Source organism: Cystoisospora suis (genome assembly GCF_002600585.1).
Source record: "Cystoisospora suis strain Wien I chromosome Unknown contig_114, whole genome shotgun sequence".
Lineage (NCBI taxonomy): Eukaryota > Apicomplexa > Conoidasida > Eucoccidiorida > Sarcocystidae > Cystoisospora > Cystoisospora suis.
Genome location: NW_027152916.1, coordinates 59,119 through 75,792, shown reverse-complemented (window position 1 = coordinate 75,792; position 16,674 = coordinate 59,119). Strand labels below are relative to the sequence as shown.

General features: G+C 55.9%; 4 protein-coding genes across 4 annotated transcripts in view; 3 read left to right on the top strand and 1 right to left on the bottom strand.

Annotated features, from left to right (window-relative positions):
- The first annotated feature begins 525 nt into the window (after positions 1-525).
- Positions 526-6,240, top strand: CSUI_000278 (lysine-trna ligase). The gene is made up of 8 exons (XM_068060512.1): positions 526-1,084; positions 1,517-1,736; positions 2,271-2,358; positions 3,047-3,208; positions 3,822-4,011; positions 4,227-4,564; positions 4,837-5,306; positions 5,777-6,240. Exons 1-8 carry the CDS (start codon positions 822-824, stop codon positions 5,984-5,986), a joined length of 1,941 nt encoding a protein of 646 aa, XP_067927518.1. The 5' UTR covers positions 526-821; the 3' UTR covers positions 5,987-6,240.
- Positions 6,241-8,167: 1,927 nt separating this feature from the next.
- CSUI_000277 (cyclophilin precursor) lies at positions 8,168-10,681 on the top strand. The gene has a single exon (XM_068060511.1). It carries the CDS (start codon positions 9,105-9,107, stop codon positions 9,906-9,908), a length of 804 nt encoding a protein of 267 aa, XP_067927517.1. The 5' UTR covers positions 8,168-9,104; the 3' UTR covers positions 9,909-10,681.
- Positions 10,682-10,852: 171 nt separating this feature from the next.
- CSUI_000276 (uncharacterized protein) lies at positions 10,853-13,764 on the top strand. The gene has a single exon (XM_068060510.1). It carries the CDS (start codon positions 11,918-11,920, stop codon positions 13,100-13,102), a length of 1,185 nt encoding a protein of 394 aa, XP_067927516.1. The 5' UTR covers positions 10,853-11,917; the 3' UTR covers positions 13,103-13,764.
- Positions 13,765-13,808: 44 nt separating this feature from the next.
- The window catches only part of CSUI_000275 (uncharacterized protein), a 5,039-nt gene continuing 2,173 nt past the window's right edge, over positions 13,809-16,674 (bottom strand). Inside the window, exons 1-5 of the mRNA XM_068060509.1 lie at positions 16,350-16,674; positions 15,737-15,862; positions 15,154-15,533; positions 14,510-14,575; positions 13,809-14,320 (exon numbers count right to left, since the gene is read on the bottom strand). The exon at positions 16,350-16,674 is cut by the window's right edge and continues 2,173 nt beyond it. Of these exons, the coding sequence (XP_067927515.1) occupies positions 16,451-16,674 (224 nt within the window). The 3' untranslated portion in view covers positions 13,809-14,320; positions 14,510-14,575; positions 15,154-15,533; positions 15,737-15,862; positions 16,350-16,450. The remainder of the gene's footprint in view (positions 14,321-14,509; positions 14,576-15,153; positions 15,534-15,736; positions 15,863-16,349) is intronic.

Genomic DNA, 16,674 nt, shown 5'->3' with positions numbered 1-16,674 from the left:
ACCTCCCTAAATATTAAGAAAGACGCCGCGATGAGATCACTGAATCCAGTCCCGCTTCAGATTTACTCTGCTTCTGCTCTGCCCTCGGTCACTGACAATGAGTCGCACCGTCGCTATGTGAGGAGACGAACTAAGAGAGAAATACGCAGTCGCAGAATCACGGGGGCCTGTCGCCAGACGTTAGGGACAACCACGAGGCTTGCAAGCCTCCGCCCTACAATTGCATCGGGACCCAGCAGCAATTTGCAACTTTTTTCCACACCAGCACACCATCCCGACAGATGATTGTCCGTACCCGGTTATGAGATGTGCGAGGTTGCAGCTGTGGACCGCCTGTGGACACAAATCCCGAAACCGGGAGAGGCCATTTTGTTGATCGGGATGCAGCCAATGCCACGTGCATGTCCCGTTCGGGAAAAGTACCTGAGGGTTCGAGACGTTGTGCCCCCCCCCTAGAGCAGAGACACGCCGACAGGCTTCCTCTGGTCGATAGCAATTAGGGTCGTTGGTCTTGCACTGCGACCACGAGAGGCACAGGGGGCAGCCGCTCCGTGTTTTATTGCCATCGCTTTACTCTCAGCGAAACCCGCGGACTATCCTCGGATCTTGAGCCCATGCCTTGTCAGAATATAGCTAGAAACCCGCCAAATGGGACGGCGCTTCTTCTAGCAACCTCCAACACCGCGTCAGCGGGGTGACCACTGCATGTGCGTGGCGGTGGTTGCCGATCGATTTTTTTCCGCCGCAGTCCAAGTCGGCTTCCTTTTGTCGGGATCTCCTTGCTTTCCATCTGCAGTTCCGTGTCGATTCTACTTCACTACATGCTACGCCTGGCGTGGCGCAATTGTGGGCTACTGAGTAACCCCTTCCTTTCTTCTTGGTCGTACATACCGACTGGCTTACTTACACCTCGCGTGCGTGCGGTCGCTCGTGCCTCGATCTCATTTTCGTCTCTGTCGGAGCGGAGCGTGCTACTTTCACTGGCTTCGGTCTCGTCGTCCGGGAAAATGGCTTCGCCAGAGACTGTAACGGAAGGTGGCGTCACGGAAGCAGCGACAAATGGAGAACAGAAGCTCTCTGCATCGTAAGCTGCTTTGCCGTGTTTCCCTGAAAGGGTACACGCAGGCGTTCAGGCGCATTGGACTCCTCAGCTCAGTGGTCATGCTGTGGGGACTACAGGGTTGACCCTGTGGAGGCGGAAATGGTCCTAGTCAGCGCTCTAGCCAGAATGCGAGAGACGGCGGTGCGGACAATCCAGACTCGAGAAGTTCGCATCCAGCTCACTGGGACAACAGCAAGGAGGTGAACGTGAGACTACGGAAGTATGAGCATTTCGTCAGGCATGTAGTTCCCGTCCGTACCGAAAAAGAAGCGACGTCCTTCACCTATCTGACTAGCCTTCGCTTGTCGGACCAGTGCACCCGTGGCAGGCAGGATGAAAGCAATCAAGTATTGTCACCGAAGCGGTCTGCCAGACCGTGACGGGCTCGCTATGAACTTGTCATGTCGTGTGTAGGGAACGGCGTCGGCAGCGCAAGGCAGAGCAGGCTGCTGCAAAGAAAGAGGCAAAGCAACAGCAGCAACAGAAGAGTGGCGAGAAGCAGCAGGAAAAGAACGGAACCGCGTGTGATGTAGCTGAGGAAGAATTGGATCCTACTCAGTATTTTGAGAACAGATGTCAGCTGGTGAAGGACTTGAAGACGAAAGGCGTGAATCCGTACCCCCACAAGTTTCAGGTGTGTGCTTGTGCCACCGCGTGTTGGCTCCTTTGGATAGTGTCGGCTCTTCCGAATCCTTATACTCGTGTTCCCTCTTCTGAGCACGCAACGAAAGACACAGCTCCAGGTTTTGTTGGCAGCGCCTGGCACACCACTTGTCGCCCAGTTCACTACCGCCTGTCGTGCAACCCCCTACAGTGGCGTTCGACCCCCCCGTCGCGGGGTAGGGAGATCCGATGGCGCGACCGAATGGCTTTCGTTTGAGCTGGCCGCTATGCGGTTCTGTAGCGTCACAGCCGAGGCCTTGCTGAGCAGGGCGGCTGCTCGCCCAGGAAGGCTGCCAGCGACGCTGGGACATGACTTCTTCAGGGCCGTTGGCCCCAGTGAGATTCAGTTACTGGGATACTATGGGCGAGCCCAAGTTAGAGTCACCCATGTCGTGCGGGTTATCGTAGTTTAGGTGGGGAGGTGTCTTTGAACTCACCTCGGTCGGCCTTCTTAGTCGCGTCCCGCCGACTGAGTGGCAGAGCAGTTTTCAAATTCTTTTTATAGGTTACAACGTCTGTGCCGGAGTTTATCAAGACGTTTTCAAGCCTGGCTGATGGTGAACACCTTGAGAACGAGGACGTGAGCATTGCAGGTAGGACGGAGTTGCAACACTCGTTTCGTTTTTCTGTTGCTCTCTCGTGATAACAGCTGTGCGAAGGCGTGTTTCATTCATCAGTATTTGAGCTTCCCTTGGCGGTTGATTCGTGCTGCGGCGTAAACACTTTTCGCCGCCGGTTTGTCTGATAAAGAGGTCCTTCAGCGCCCGCATCTTCGCGCGTTGCTCCAGCCTAATCGCGGCGAAGTATCAACAGCCCAGGGCGCTCTCATTCCCACTCGTCATTTCTTACGTCCTTAGCAACACCACCGGATCACATCTGTGCAGGCAGTATCTGCTGCGTGGGATTTCGTTGTTTCGTTGTCAGGACATGGTGCCGTCACCGAAAGGGAATGGCTTGCATCGTCCACGCACTCGGCCTCCCGAAGCCGCCCCATCATTACACAGGGTTTTTTTGCCTGGAAGACTTTCGAGGCACCTTTTGTAAGCGTCCGTGTACGCTTGTGTGTCAACCAACGTGGAGTTTTCACTGTTTCCGGGCCCGCTACTGGTGCCAGCATGGGAGCGGGAACGGGTGTGTAAAGACGCTGTCTCCATGAGTACACGCATAAACTGGTCAACTGTACACCTCAAATAGGACACGGCCGAGAGCATACAGTAGGTGCGGGGGATGCTCATGAGGTCTGGCACTACGGGGGCTAAGCGTCGCTGTTGTCGTTCTCAGGGCGGATCACTCGAGTCTCTAGCAGTGGGCAAAAGCTGCGCTTCTACGACATTCGAGGCGACGGAGAGCGCCTGCAGGTCATGGCGAACTTCAGTTACCACGATGAGAAATCCGGAGATTTCTTCGAGAACCACAATCGCTTTAGACGGGGTGATGTCATCGGTATGGCTTATTAGAGTCGCATTCTCCAGGCTGGGTGGTTACACTCATGTCTCTATTTTGGATTCCTTTGCGTGTGACCGTGTACGCTGTCGCAAGGCGTGCACGGATGCCTCCTTGCTCCAGTGTTACTTCATTGGGAGTATATCATCCACTGCTGCAGAGCTGAGCGCAGGATCCTTAACCAGGCGCATGAATTTATACGCTGACAGTGCGCGAGCTTACGCCTTCTGCACAGGGGTCTGGTGTTAGTTCGCCTCCGTAAGCTTTCGGATTCTACGTAAACGCCTAAACCATTTCGTGGGGCAAACAGACCCGGAGAATATGTCCTGGCATGCATATGCGGGGCGACAATTCTTGCTATGTTATTTTGTGGAAGGAAGCGTGAACCAGGCGCTAAGCGCGCACTCTAGCAGACACACAAGCATCTGCACGGGTGCGATAACCGTGTGCTTGCCTCCACGGTTCATTATTCGGGACCTGAGAAAATATCCGAGCCGGTTCTCAAATGAAGACAGGTGAAGACGGTTCAACGGCGGCGCCTGCGTACCGAGAGTAGTTTGTGGGCCATCGGTGGACTCGCGCTTCTGCAGTTTTGTTCTGACACTGTGCGCAGGCATCAGGGGTTTCCCAGGGAAGTCGAAACGCGGCGAGCTTTCCATCTTTCCACGACAGGTCGTGCTGCTGAGTCCTTGCCTTCACATGCTCCCGGAGCGGAATACGTTGAAAGATTGTGAAGTTCGATTTCGGCACCGGTACTTGGATTTGATTGTTAATGACGACGCCCGGAAAACCTTCTTTGTTCGGTGAGAGAAGTCGGTCACAACCAGGGAAGCAGTCGAAGTTTCTTCGTCTGTGGTGACCGCATCCGTGAATGTCTTGGCGCTGCTGACACCTGCGCACCTCGCTTCTTTCACGGGCAGGTTCTCTGGGTTTGCGGTGGTTTTTGTACGTTCTTTTTTTTTCTTCCCGTTGAAGTAGACCTGCGCACGTAGTGTGTGATCTCTCCGTCGGTTGTCAGGTCGCGTATTGTGAGCTTCATTCGCAGTTTTCTGGAAGCCCGTGGGTTTTTAGAGGTCGAGACGCCGATGATGAACGCCATTGCAGGAGGTGCAGCAGCTCGTCCCTTCAAGACTCACCACAATGATTTGGACATGGATCTGTTCATGCGGATCGCTCCTGAACTGTATCTGAAAATGTTAATAGTTGGCGGCATTGACAAGGTTTTCGAAATCGGAAAGAATTTCCGAAATGAAGGAATCGATATGACACACAACCCTGAATTCACCGCCTGCGAGTTTTATTGGGCATACGCGGACTACAACGACTTGATGGAGCTTACTGAGGAAATGCTATCATGTACGTCCGGAGACCAATTCCCGAATGTTCGCACGCCAGTACAAACGTGCCGCACATTCTGATGGGAGAAGAGAGCGGGAGATCCGCGATCTTTGCAGGAAGCTGACGGTCACAACTGCGCTACCACATATTCGGTGGACCTCTTGTCATGCAGTGTGTTGCGTTTTTGTCGTCTAGGTGTGTAGACACGCCATGCTCCGTTACAAATCCGTCACGCATTATCGTGTAACAAATGTGCCATCCTGCTCGCGCTTCTCCCATGTTTGATGCAGCTATGGTCAAAGCAATTCACGGTACATACCAAATCCCGTATCATCCAGACGGACCAGAAGGCGACGCAGTAACGTTGGACTTCACTCCGCCGTTCGCGCGCTTGTCCATGGTGGAGGAAATCGAGAAAAAGGCGAAGGTCGTTTTGCCCCGACCTCTGGACGGAGACGAGTGTGTCGATTTCATGAAAGATCTGCTACAGAAAAACGGGGTAGAGTTACCGCAGCCTCCGACCAGTTCCAAGCTTCTGGATGCACTCTGCGGTCACTACGTGGAATGCCAAGTGACGACGAAGCCGGTTTTCATCACCGAGCACCCGCAGATCATGTCTCCACTGGCAAAGTGGCATCGATCGAAGCCCGAACTGACAGAGAGATTTGAGTTGTTTCTAATGGGCAAGGAGCTGTGCAACGCGTACACCGAACTGAATGATCCCGCCAAGCAGCGGGAGTGCTTTATGGATCAAGCGAAGGTAGGTTTAAACATGTTTTGTGAGTGGCTTTATCTGGCACAGCCCAGAGAGCCTTTTGTAAGGCGGCGGTCTCTGTAAGCAGGCGGCAGCCTTCGAATCCTATCGAGTCGACAACGATGACCGAGAGACACGTGGTGGCGGTGTTAGGGAACGACCACATGGGAAAAGCTCCACTGGTGGGGTCTGCATTGGCATACTCACGCGGTCCGGCAAGCGCTTCTGTAGACGGCGTTGGCATCCGAGATGAAGTCAGGATATCTGTTACATCTTGTAGGGTACTGGTATCCGCGCTGGGAGCACCGTTACCGGTTACGGCAGCGTCTCTCTGCGGCCGTTTACCTTCTCGTACATTCCGGGGTTGGACTCGAGCCTAGTCGGATCGGTAAGGACGCCGAGGTACAATCTAGTTTAGATACGCGGACCACGGACGTGATGTTTCTTGCTAATGTATGTGGACGCGCCGTGTGCAGGCAAAGGCGGCGGGTGACGAGGAATCGACAGTCATTGACGAGGTTTTCTGCAACGCTCTGGAGTACGGACTGCCCCCGACAGGCGGCTGGGGCATAGGAATTGATAGGTTGACGATGTTTCTATCCGATCACAACACTATCAAAGAGGTTATCATCTTCCCGGCAATGAGACCACAGCCGCAGCTAGGGAAAATAAAGGACTCGGCCTGACTGTCCGAAGAAACGACTGCTTCTAAGCAGCGGTTGGGTGTCGTGGCTCAAGCGAATACCAAGCAAGTTAAGTTGGTGTCTGTTGCTATCTCTCGGCGGTGCGGTTACGCATTGTCAGGAGACTCGTGAGCCCTCGGCTGACTTCAAAGTTGGTTTCCCTGTGCACCTTCACTCGTACACTGTGGCGGTCATTTCTGTAAACTGGCATCTTCTGTGCCGACGCCCGTCGGCAGTACACACTGTGGTGACCCAAGGCGCTGTTTATATTTAGGCTGGGTGTGCGGGACTCCTTCGCAGCGCACACGGACAGAGAAAGGCTGAACCAGCGTTAGTGATAAGTTGATGAGTTAGAGCGTCGGGCCATCAGCACTGCCGTGGTGGTCGGCATTGGTCTACCGACGAGGCCCCTGCAGGTTGCGGATCATCGATGTGGCGCCCAACCGTGCCCGGCTGGTGTTTCTGGTCGCATCCATTCTAAAATCTTGTCACCCACACCGCCAGGGCGGGTGGGGCGCTTGTGCCAGGAGCCAAGCCTTTCAATGAACAGGCTGCTCAGCCGCCTCGCAGCTACGCGGTTCTGCGTTCTGCCGTCTTTGAATCTGCTCTGGTCAGCTGCTTTGTGAACTCATTTGTCAAGCTGCACTGTGGTGCTGTCTCCGACCGAGTATGAGGCTGTTGCTCCCCATGGGAAAGCACGTTTCGGGAACGCGCTGTCTCAAGAATGGTAGCCACTTCGTGATTATCACATGATCCGAGTGGGTGCCGGTGACCGTCCCAGTACCGCAGCTGATCACGCCTCACTCATCAGCCTCAAGAGAGTTCCTGGTTCCTTGAGTGATCTATCTGTGGCCGTTCCTAACGGCGGGGGCGTGTCTGGTAGAAGCTCTCTAGGTACAACACGGCTAGAACTACTCGCCCGTCCCCGCCTCTCCAAACTGGAGCTGCCGCGTGTCTGCCGGTTTCTCAACTCCTCCCGCACACGACCCGAGCAACGATGCGAGAACTTGCAAATCTCAGAACCCTCCATTCCCTGCTGCCAGTGCAGCAGTTTCGTAGGTCTGCAGTGATAGACTCGGCTGTTGAGGCAACACCGGACAGATGTGCACAAACCAGGAGGATGGCTGCGGAACCACCTGATGTGCCGGTTCACTACGACGGTGCACGGCAGCTAGTGTGTAGAACGCCGGGGTTATTAGCTGCTGCCTAAACTTGTACGCGAATGTGGCGTACCAGTAGCGACCAGTAGTTCGCACAAGGCGGAGTGCCCGGAACGCTCGCCGTTGTTGCCGGTGCTACAACTCGAGGAGGGCGACGGACGTGCCCGGCAGGCCGTGTTTGGCGGGCCTCGGTCGCCGTAGCGTAAGTGGCGAGCCGAGGCTCTACCTCTACGGCGGATGAACTTATCCAGTGCAAGACAGAGCTCGGGTCAGCCGCTGGGCCCGCAGCGCAGCGTAGTGTTGCGCCGGCCTCGGTAGCGGGGGAGCCGCGGCGAGGCAGAGGGATAGCGGCAATAAACTCATTAGCTAGCTAGCTTGATTTATCACGTACGCAGTGCGACGTTATACATGTTTTTATGTGGTAGATTTGTGGAAGTCGGGGGAGAGTCGGCGCCCAACACTGAGTGGCTGCCAGCGATTGTAGGGAGACAGAGCGGAGCTCGAATTGTCTCTAAAGGAACTTTTCTTTTACTATAGTTCTTACATTCACTGTGTGAGAATTGGGCCGGGTCACGTGTAGTGACGAGTACTCATTGTGGCACATCGGAGCACCGGGAAACCGCGACGCGGTGCTGCTTGTCTCGCGGCCGCCGGGGCAGTGGACCATGTAATCCGCAACTGCTCTGCTGAGCGCCACTGTGCTGCTGGCATATCCCAACGCAGCCTGCCTTTCCACGACTGCTGCGCGCCACAGTGCGCCTTGCGCTACCGAGGTAGCGTCAGCGGCCCACTACCGATATGCACGTAGCACCCAGAACGGCAAATTTGCAGACTTCCCTGGCAATGTCTCAGGGTGCTGCCTAAGGATATGGTCGAACCATGCGTAGACCCCGCCGCCTGCACTTCAGCTCGTAGCAGGGGGCCCTGTTGTCCGCTCTTGGTGCCATGCTGTTGTCGCACCCCGCCGAGTAAATTCTGTTACAGGCAACCGGTAACAGGTTGCGCGAAACGCGCCTTCGGCTGCAGGAGATGCAGGATACGCAGGTGAGCTTGAAAGAAAAAAGCTCACCAGGCCAGCGAACGAAAGTGAGGCGACCGGGCCCGTCTCACGGCCCAAGACGCAGCAAGTTACTGTAACAGGCGGGCAGCCTGGAGTGTGTGAACAGACCGCTTCGAGAGAATGCAGGCTCCGCTACCCGCTGCTCTTTCCCAGTCGCACCGCCGTCCCACGCCATTCGCGCCGTGGTATGGGTGGGCCGTAGCGTCGGCGTCTTTGGGTGGGGCTGCCAGCCGGCACGCTATCATTCTTTCAGTGTGAGCGTGGACTAAATAAGACAAGACTCCGCCGCATCTGGGTGCGAAGGAGGACTGGTGTTTCTCTGTGTCCCGAGGTCACGACTAGTGTGTGCGGCCGGCGGGTAGATCCACCTCAAGAGCAATTCCCATCACAAGTGTGTGCCGCGTGCCTCGTCTCCGAGCTGTGCGGCAACCCTCTCCCCTGCGGGACATATGAAGTGCCTCCAAAGCCCTCGGCTGCGGCCTGTTCCTCTACCATCCCTTGAAGGTGCTGTTGTCGTGCCCCTCCCGTTAACTGGTCGACCTGGATCTAACGGACATGCCCGCCACGCGCTGTTCCAGAAGCAGCTTCCTAGCTCGGCAGGTCGCTGCCTGATTGCTGAACGCTGACATCCGTGGCGAGACGGCCGTGTCCTCTGTGCAACCCCGACGGTAATCTCTCTCTGCGGCACACTCGTGAGACTTCAGCCAGTCGCGCTGTCAAGTCAGGGGTCCGGAAGACTGGTCCGCCGAGGCGTTCCCGGGGGCAAGCCGCAGCATCCTGGGCTCCTTATTCTTCCGTACGAGACGGAGGCAGACACCATCGAGGGGTCGCCTCCGGCACAGTCTTGTGAGCACCCTGTAGCGTCGGAGGTAAATACCCCACCAACCAACCACACACCGTAATGGTCGTCGCAGAGTGTAGGATGTGTACGCCCCCGACCAGCTTCCCCCGCCGCGTTTCCCCTCACGGGTGCTGGTTCGCACACAGTTTGAGAAGGGGGGTGTCGTGGATGAAGTTGCCACTTTCTTCCTCAGGCTATCGGCTTTACGGAGTGTTCACCGTGGTCGTTTTTTTTTGTTTCGTAATCCAGTCTGACTTTGTGGTTGCAGTGCGGATCCCGCGAGCTGCGTGCAAGGCTCTAGCATCGTCTGTGAGGTACCCTTCTTTCCGGTCACCCGCTTTCACAATGGCGAACCCACGGGTTTTCTTCGACATCAACATTGACAGAAAGCCGGCAGGCCGTATTGAGTTTGAGTTATTCAAGGACGTCGTCCCCAAGACTGCGGAAAACTTCCGGGCTCTCTGCACAGGAGAAAAGGGTAATGGCAGGAGCGGAAAGCCCCTGTCCTACAAGGGGTGCCCATTTCACAGAATCATCCCGCAGTTCATGTGCCAGGGCGGAGACTTCACTCGCATGAACGGGACAGGCGGCGAGTCCATATATGGCGAGAAGTTTGCCGACGAGAACTTCAACTTGAAGCACTCAGAGCCATTTCTTCTCTCCATGGCCAATGCGGGTCCAAACACAAATGGCTCCCAGTTTTTCATCACTACCGTCCCTTGCCCCTGGCTTGACGGCAAGCACGTCGTGTTCGGAAAAGTTATCTCAGGCCAGGATGTTGTAAAGAAGATGGAGGCCGAAGGCCGATCCACCGGCCAGACCATCCACCCCGTTGAAATTGCTAACTGCGGCCAGCTGTCGTGAGTGTGTGAGACTACCTGTTTCATCTGCGGAAAGTTGTTGGCGGAGTGCATGGAGGTCCCTAGACAGTTTTTCGCAGTTGTGTCTGCCTGATGATCTGTGCGGACTGTGTGCTGTTGTGGCTAGTGGGGAGCGTAACATTCCAGGACAGTTTTCAGTTGTGTCTACCGTTGTCCCCAGTGTCCGTGGACGTCTCTCGAGGACTTTCGCATCAAAACCTCGTCAGCGCAGTTGTCTCCAAAGACGCACATCGCAGATCTCCGTACAGGTAGTAACAGCTCAAGAAGTGGCGCAGACAGAAGCCTTCTGCCAGCGTGCAGTACCTAGGGCTGTTCACTCCGGAAACTGATGAGTCAAGCGGTAGCAACTTCCCACCTTCCCTCATTCACCCGGACGGATCGCGAAGCTGCAGCCCTGCGAGGCTCAGCAAATCCGATGAAGTAGCAGCAACCACACGTTGATTATGCATGCGCCGTTGAGAACTGAAGCCGAGGGAGTTACAGATAGCCACACACGTCGGGATACAGGTATGCCGGGACACGCTCACTTCCGGTCGTGTCAACTGCGCGGAGAAGTCGTGAGCAAGGTACCGTTCGCTGGATATCCGCTACGGGACGTTTAACCATAGAAATGGGTCAGTCGACGCGGCAGCGGTTTGGTTTTCAAACCTAGTTGCGTCGCGCTCAGCGGACAAACGTGTACGGAGTAAGCTGGCAGTTCCTATCGTCTTCGGCTTGAAGTGATCCGCATGCCTGTAGTTTGCCGTCGGCGAAGGGTCTTCACAGGTGTTCTTGGCTTCCGATAGTGAAACAGGAAACTCAGGTTTGACGCTCGGAGGCGCACGCCCCAAAATTCTGTCCGGAGACTAATTGCGCCGAAACACAGGAAAGGTGTGGGCGCGAATGTGCCTGAGCAGCGCGATAGGCTCCGAGAGAAGATACACAGGTCCATCCCTCACGGCGTTAGCAGCAGCACGTCCCGGCATATGCTCACCAGACCAGGGCGGGGACAAGAAATAGTATCGCGGTAACCACTCAGGTAGCGTTGTGAGCTCCGGCCAGCCGAAAGTGGTGCGGTCATTTCCGAAGCGCTAGTAAAATACGCGTGTCTTTCCCAGTACATGTCTGTTTACAAAACTGAATGAATTTCACCAACGCAGCGCCGCTTCAAGTTCGTGCAACCTTTCCAAGTATACACGCCTGCGTGCCACTCAGCTCAGGACATCCTCGGTGGGTTTCGAAAGAGCCACGCGGGAAGTCCTATCGCCAGCGGGCCGCTGTCAGGTGTGTCTTCACAAAGGTTGCTGGAAGAGCGCGAGCAAACCACATCTACAGCTAGCTGCGAGAATTGATATGTGCTTCTTCTGTTCCCATACGTTTTTCGAAAATCTAGTCCGTTCAGTCCATTCCAAGACAGTCGTGTTATTCATCTGCCTTCGCCGTGCAGTTAAGCGCCATCGGTAGGCTGTGGCCCGTCGGAACAGTTGCTTTCATCTGCTGATCTGTGACGCAAAGCACCGGGCGAATGAGTACACACCCCAGGGCAGCGACAGTGATGGGACAAACATTTCGGAACCTCCTGCAAAATTTCAGTATCTGTCCATAACTCTGAGCTACGGCTACTTTTGCCCGACTGCTTCTTTGCAGCTTGCGAGGGCTCAGCCAACTTTCTTGTCTGATTCCATCCAGGCTCGCACTCGGTGTTGCTACTGTCCTTTCTATCTCGCAAGTGTACCATGTAGGAGTAGTCGCTCACTTTTGCTGACGTCGGCGTGCTGCCTTTAGCTCGCCGACAGCATTCTAGGTCTGACTTCGAGCGCCGCTTTCACCGTGAGGGCGCGCGAGAAATCCTCCCTTCGATCAGAAACAAGCGGCAGGGCGAGGCCGGGCACGGCGACTACTGTCGTTTTTCTCCGCTTCGAGTGGTGAAGTGCAGTTTCTTACATCCTGCCTCAGCGAAATTCCGTGGGAAGGTTTGCCGCGGTGACAGCGGCTGTCATCCCTTTTCGGAAAATGCTGCCGTTCTACCTGTCCCCCTCGTCTCCTCCTGAGTCTCCGTCATCTTCGGGGACTTCGTCTCCGGCATCGTCGAGAATGGAAGATGTCCAACCGTCTAATGAGTCCACGCGTTCGGCGGAATTCGATTCTTCTTCTCGGACTGTGCCTGAATCCCCCGTGACACATTACGTCGATACCGAGACCGGCGGTGGGGAGTTTCCCGTCAGTCCAGATATCTGCTTCACTCACGAGCCGGTTGAGGGTGCGGTGCCACCCCGACAGACCGGAGAAGCGGCGTCGGGTCCGAGCCGTGAAGCTAACGAGCCTCGACCGCATCGCCACCACAGAGCTCACCACCGCGATGAGGCGCCTTTACGTTCCTACTCACTTATGGACATCGAGAACGATGCCTTCACCGGTGTGCACGAGGACGATGTCGAAAACGCGATGAGTCACTGCCTGCGAAATCTACAGTCTGTCTTCAGCATCCTTCTTTTGTGTCTTGGAGCCTCTCTGTTACTATACTGGCACGAGATGCGGCGGACATCTCCCCTGCTTTTCTACTACATCCTTTTCTCCATGCTAGCCGAGCTTGCCTTGGCGGTATGCCTGGCATGCTTCATGTGTTTGATGACTTGCCTGGTTGGTGAAGGCGGAGCCGCTTATGGGAGTGTTATGTGTGGGCTTCTGCACAGAGTGGCTGAGGGTGCCACTCACTACACGCTGACAGGCGTTGGAGCCTACACACTGTACAATTTTCACGACCTTGAGGACAGCCTGTTTGAGTCCGAAGAGCGAATACAGGAGAAGTTCAATTGGCTCCTCGTTTATGTGGGGTGCGAGGTCATCATTTCCCTGCTCTATTCGCTGCAAACACTGGGAACCCTCTTCGGCATTTTCAAGTTTATTCTCATCAAGATATACGCGAAACTCACCGGACGGGGGGAGGTTCAGTTCCAGCAGGGCGACGGACCGATCATCTATGCTTCTTTGGAGCAGTACAGACGCGCGCTACCCCAGATGCGCAACCCAGTCAGTACAGCGTTCTTGCGTCACCACCGCCTACCAGTCGATAGCGACGGTCAGCAGAAGGGCCACGAAGAAAATGGAGACCTGGAAATGGGCCGCATATCCACCGATATTACCTCCGATACAAACAGAAGCACACAGCCTTTACTTGCAGGGCACCGTGACGACTGAGTCACCGGTCCTGAGTGTTCCCGCGTCGCCTTTAGATCGGTTTTGAGCTGCAAGCCGAAGACTCACCGCCCTCAGCAGCATCGCCTCGTTTCTGTGGAGAGGACGCCACTTTCTCCGGGTTACGTGTTCCCCGGTGTTCACTCCGGATTCCGTTTGTGTTGTTTAGAAGAGTGAAAGTGGGGGTCGGCAAGCCCTGGTCTACGTTAAGGCTTCGGCACGGAAAAAAAAAAAACCATGCACGCCGTTGCAATTCCTCAACAGCACCGTGTCCTCCGCTTGGCATTTGTGTCTCTTACTGCTGACTACCGCGCCCGAGTTTGGTTGCTGTCAGTCTAGACTCCGCCGCAGTGGCGGTGACCATGTGAGGGGGGGCTGTAGCGCGCTGTAGCCGTTTGCCACCCGTCACACCAGTACCTTTTGGCCTTCCTCTTCTTGGCTGTAGTGAGGATCTGTAATCATCATCGCTGTTTTTGTGACAGTTCTAGTCGATCTGTGCAAGTTACTCGAATGCATGCTACAGGTCCTGAAACGGAGAGTCCCACGGACAGAGTGCTCTCTGAGTTGTCCGGGCACCCGAGTCAGAAACTGCGACGCCTGCCGAACGCCGTTTCCGTGTGCACGTGCGCTTTCGGAATGGGTATCTGAATTGTGTTGTTCTCCCTGCGCGCGTCTCCAACGCCGGGGATGGGCGCCGAGCGCCACTGGATGGCCCCGTGCTGATCTCGGGTTACCGAAGCCGAGTCATTCACGCACACTTGGATACTACGAGGTAGTAGAGTTCGACGACACCCTACATCCGAGTCAGATGTTCTCTCTTGACAAGGCGCTGAATAGGGTGAATGCCCCGTAAATGATACAGAGACAAGAGTTTGTCGCTGCTTGAAAAATGAGCGCGATCAGGCGCCAGACTAGCGGGCATTTTAACTTGCCTCCCAGCCGCGAGTCAAGCGTGAAGGGGGTCTGCTCAAAATAGGCGCATTATCCAGTACGGTCGTGCAGTGCCAAGCTTCTTACGTCACAGTAGGATCTCCATTCGCCCTGTGAGAACACGATCATGAGTCAAGGGCCCCGCTGGCGCGTCCATTGTCGAAAACTTCTCTTCGCGTAGGGCGGCGTCCATCCGTTTCAGAGGCGTTGTCTTCGGCGTACCGCGAATGAGAGATTGTCGAGGCTTGAGACTGTACCGTACGTCGACCTACCGACATTCGTGGACCTCTCCTATACACAACAGCGGTCAGGCCGAAAGGTCACGCTTGGCTATGGTCTTATCTGCGAAACGTCAAACGCAATCAGAGCGGCCATACCTTCTCGACTAAAAGGAGGCCTTAGGATTCTCATCTAGTTGATCACGAAGAGCTGCCAGTTGCACAGGCGTGCCTCCGGTTGTGGACACAGCGACCGACTTACTGTGACGGTGGCGGTGGGGCAAGCGAGTCGTTGTAGTGCTTGCTATCTCGGCCGTCTTCAGAGTACCTGTGCGGAACCCACACACGGCGAAATACACGTACAGGTAAAGGAGTCCGGGACGCGAGAGCGTTGACACTCCGCTGACGATGCCCAGCCGGCTACTCAAAGCCACTACACTGCGGAAGCGAAGCTTTGCCGCAGCGAATACCGATTTTGTACGGCCAACCCATGCCAACATAAAGGAGTCCGCGAAGCACCCCCGACGGAGAATGGCCGGGGGTGTTCGTTCCTGCTGCGTGACGAAAGCACGCAGAGCGGCGAGGCGTTCGGATGCCCCTCTGAACCTCCTCGGAAGTTCATGTTGTCCTCTCCTCCCCCAGACACGGTCCCAGCCTGCAGTGGTGTAGACGTCGCGTCACGCAGTCGAGAAGAAATGCACTGCCCGGAAGGTACTCTGGCACCCTGCCGCTGTCCCGCATGACCTGCCACTCGCCCGTCCTAGTGCTGTCCAGGGCACTGGCAAGGGCAGGAGCCACGCGCCGCAGACTGAGTCCAGTGAAGAAACGCGTTCTGCACTCCGAGCCAAATAACCCTCCCAAGACGTCAATACCCACGCTGTTCTGTGTCGTACTTTCCGTGCTCACCGGGAGTTCGGACGAATGCCTGCGCGAATATACCGTTCGTTTATTTTTAGACCACGGCAAAACGGCGCGAAGCCAACGACGATGCCGAAAAGAAGCCCTACAAAAATCCCGACGATGATCCCTGAAACGCCTGCCCGAGTGAAATATCCGATAACTCCTCCGCATCCCACTCCCCCTATGGCTCCGAGCCACGCCCCTCTGCGGCCGATAAGAACGATGGCAACGCACGCGGACATCATCGAACCTCCGAGGTACAAGGCCCCGGCCCAGCAGGACGGAGGCACGAAGCCTCCAATAAGTCCGCCAGTCGCCAGGCCTCCCAACCCGACACCGATCATCCAGTAACCGCCGCCTTTGTATAAATGAGAGGAGAAGAGCGCCTGGTCGGGCAGGGAGACAGCAGTGCAGGGCATACGTCATTCAGTCCGGGCAAAGGTTTCAAGGCCATGAGAGCGAGAACCCGTTGAAGCTGCAGGGGATGCTGTGAACTGCTAGACAGGGGTTTTTTTGGGGGGGGGCAGCGGCCGATGAATACTGCTCCAGATTGATTGGGAATGCATGGCCACAAAATGGTATGTCTCACCTTTGAGTACAAGGACGCAGTGAGGTAGAAAGCAATGAAGCAAGCTACCAAGTTGATGACAAGCATGACGATGCCAATGGACCATACCGGCCAACAATCGCAAGCGTCGAAGCAAGCTTCGCCGGGCTGAAGGGACAAAAGCATATTTTTCGCTTAAGACTCAGCGAAGTGGAGATTCCGAGGGAGGGGTGCACCCCGTGGCACTGCTTGGAGTACCGTAGCTTCGCTGTCACCCGTAAGTGGTTCGCAGCGAATTAGAGAACACCTTCAATCTGCCACCAGTCCCGTAGCTGCCACAACTGACCTGAGCACGCGGCAGCTCAGGGCCATCGGAAGTTGTTCGAGGGACAGCAGTCCGGAGTACCCCTCCGGCCGACTGGACCGCGACCCCAACCGGAAGCCAGCAGCCTTTCGCGTGAGGTGTGCTATGCTTGCTTTCGTCGGTAACCTAAACCGTGAGAGGGGTCGGTCGGTCCTGCAGTCACGCTGGCGAACCTCTTTTACAATAGCTGAGCGATCTGCTTCCCGGCAAGCTGCAGCGTTTCATGCTTAGTAAGAACAAGCTCTTTCAGAGCGTGGCGGGCACTGTGCCACACTGACAAACATGCCTTACCGTCCGCCGTCGGGCTTGGGTTCGGAGTACTTCGCGTTGCAGGGTCGGTGACAGCTGCTTCCGCTCGGCGATTACAGGCCCTCCGGTCTCCCGTTCCAATGTCACCCCCTCTTCTGTGTTCCCACCTGTCTGCTCCACAAGTGGGACTGCACCGGGTAATACCACCGGCGAAAAGCCCGGCTGACCAGGCAGAGGAGCAACACCAGCAACGCCAGGGACAGTAGCAGCAACGCCGGGAACAGTAGCAGCAACGCCAGGGCCAGCACCAGCAACGCCAGGGGCAGCACCAGCAACGCCAGGGACAGCACCAGCAACGCCAGGGGCA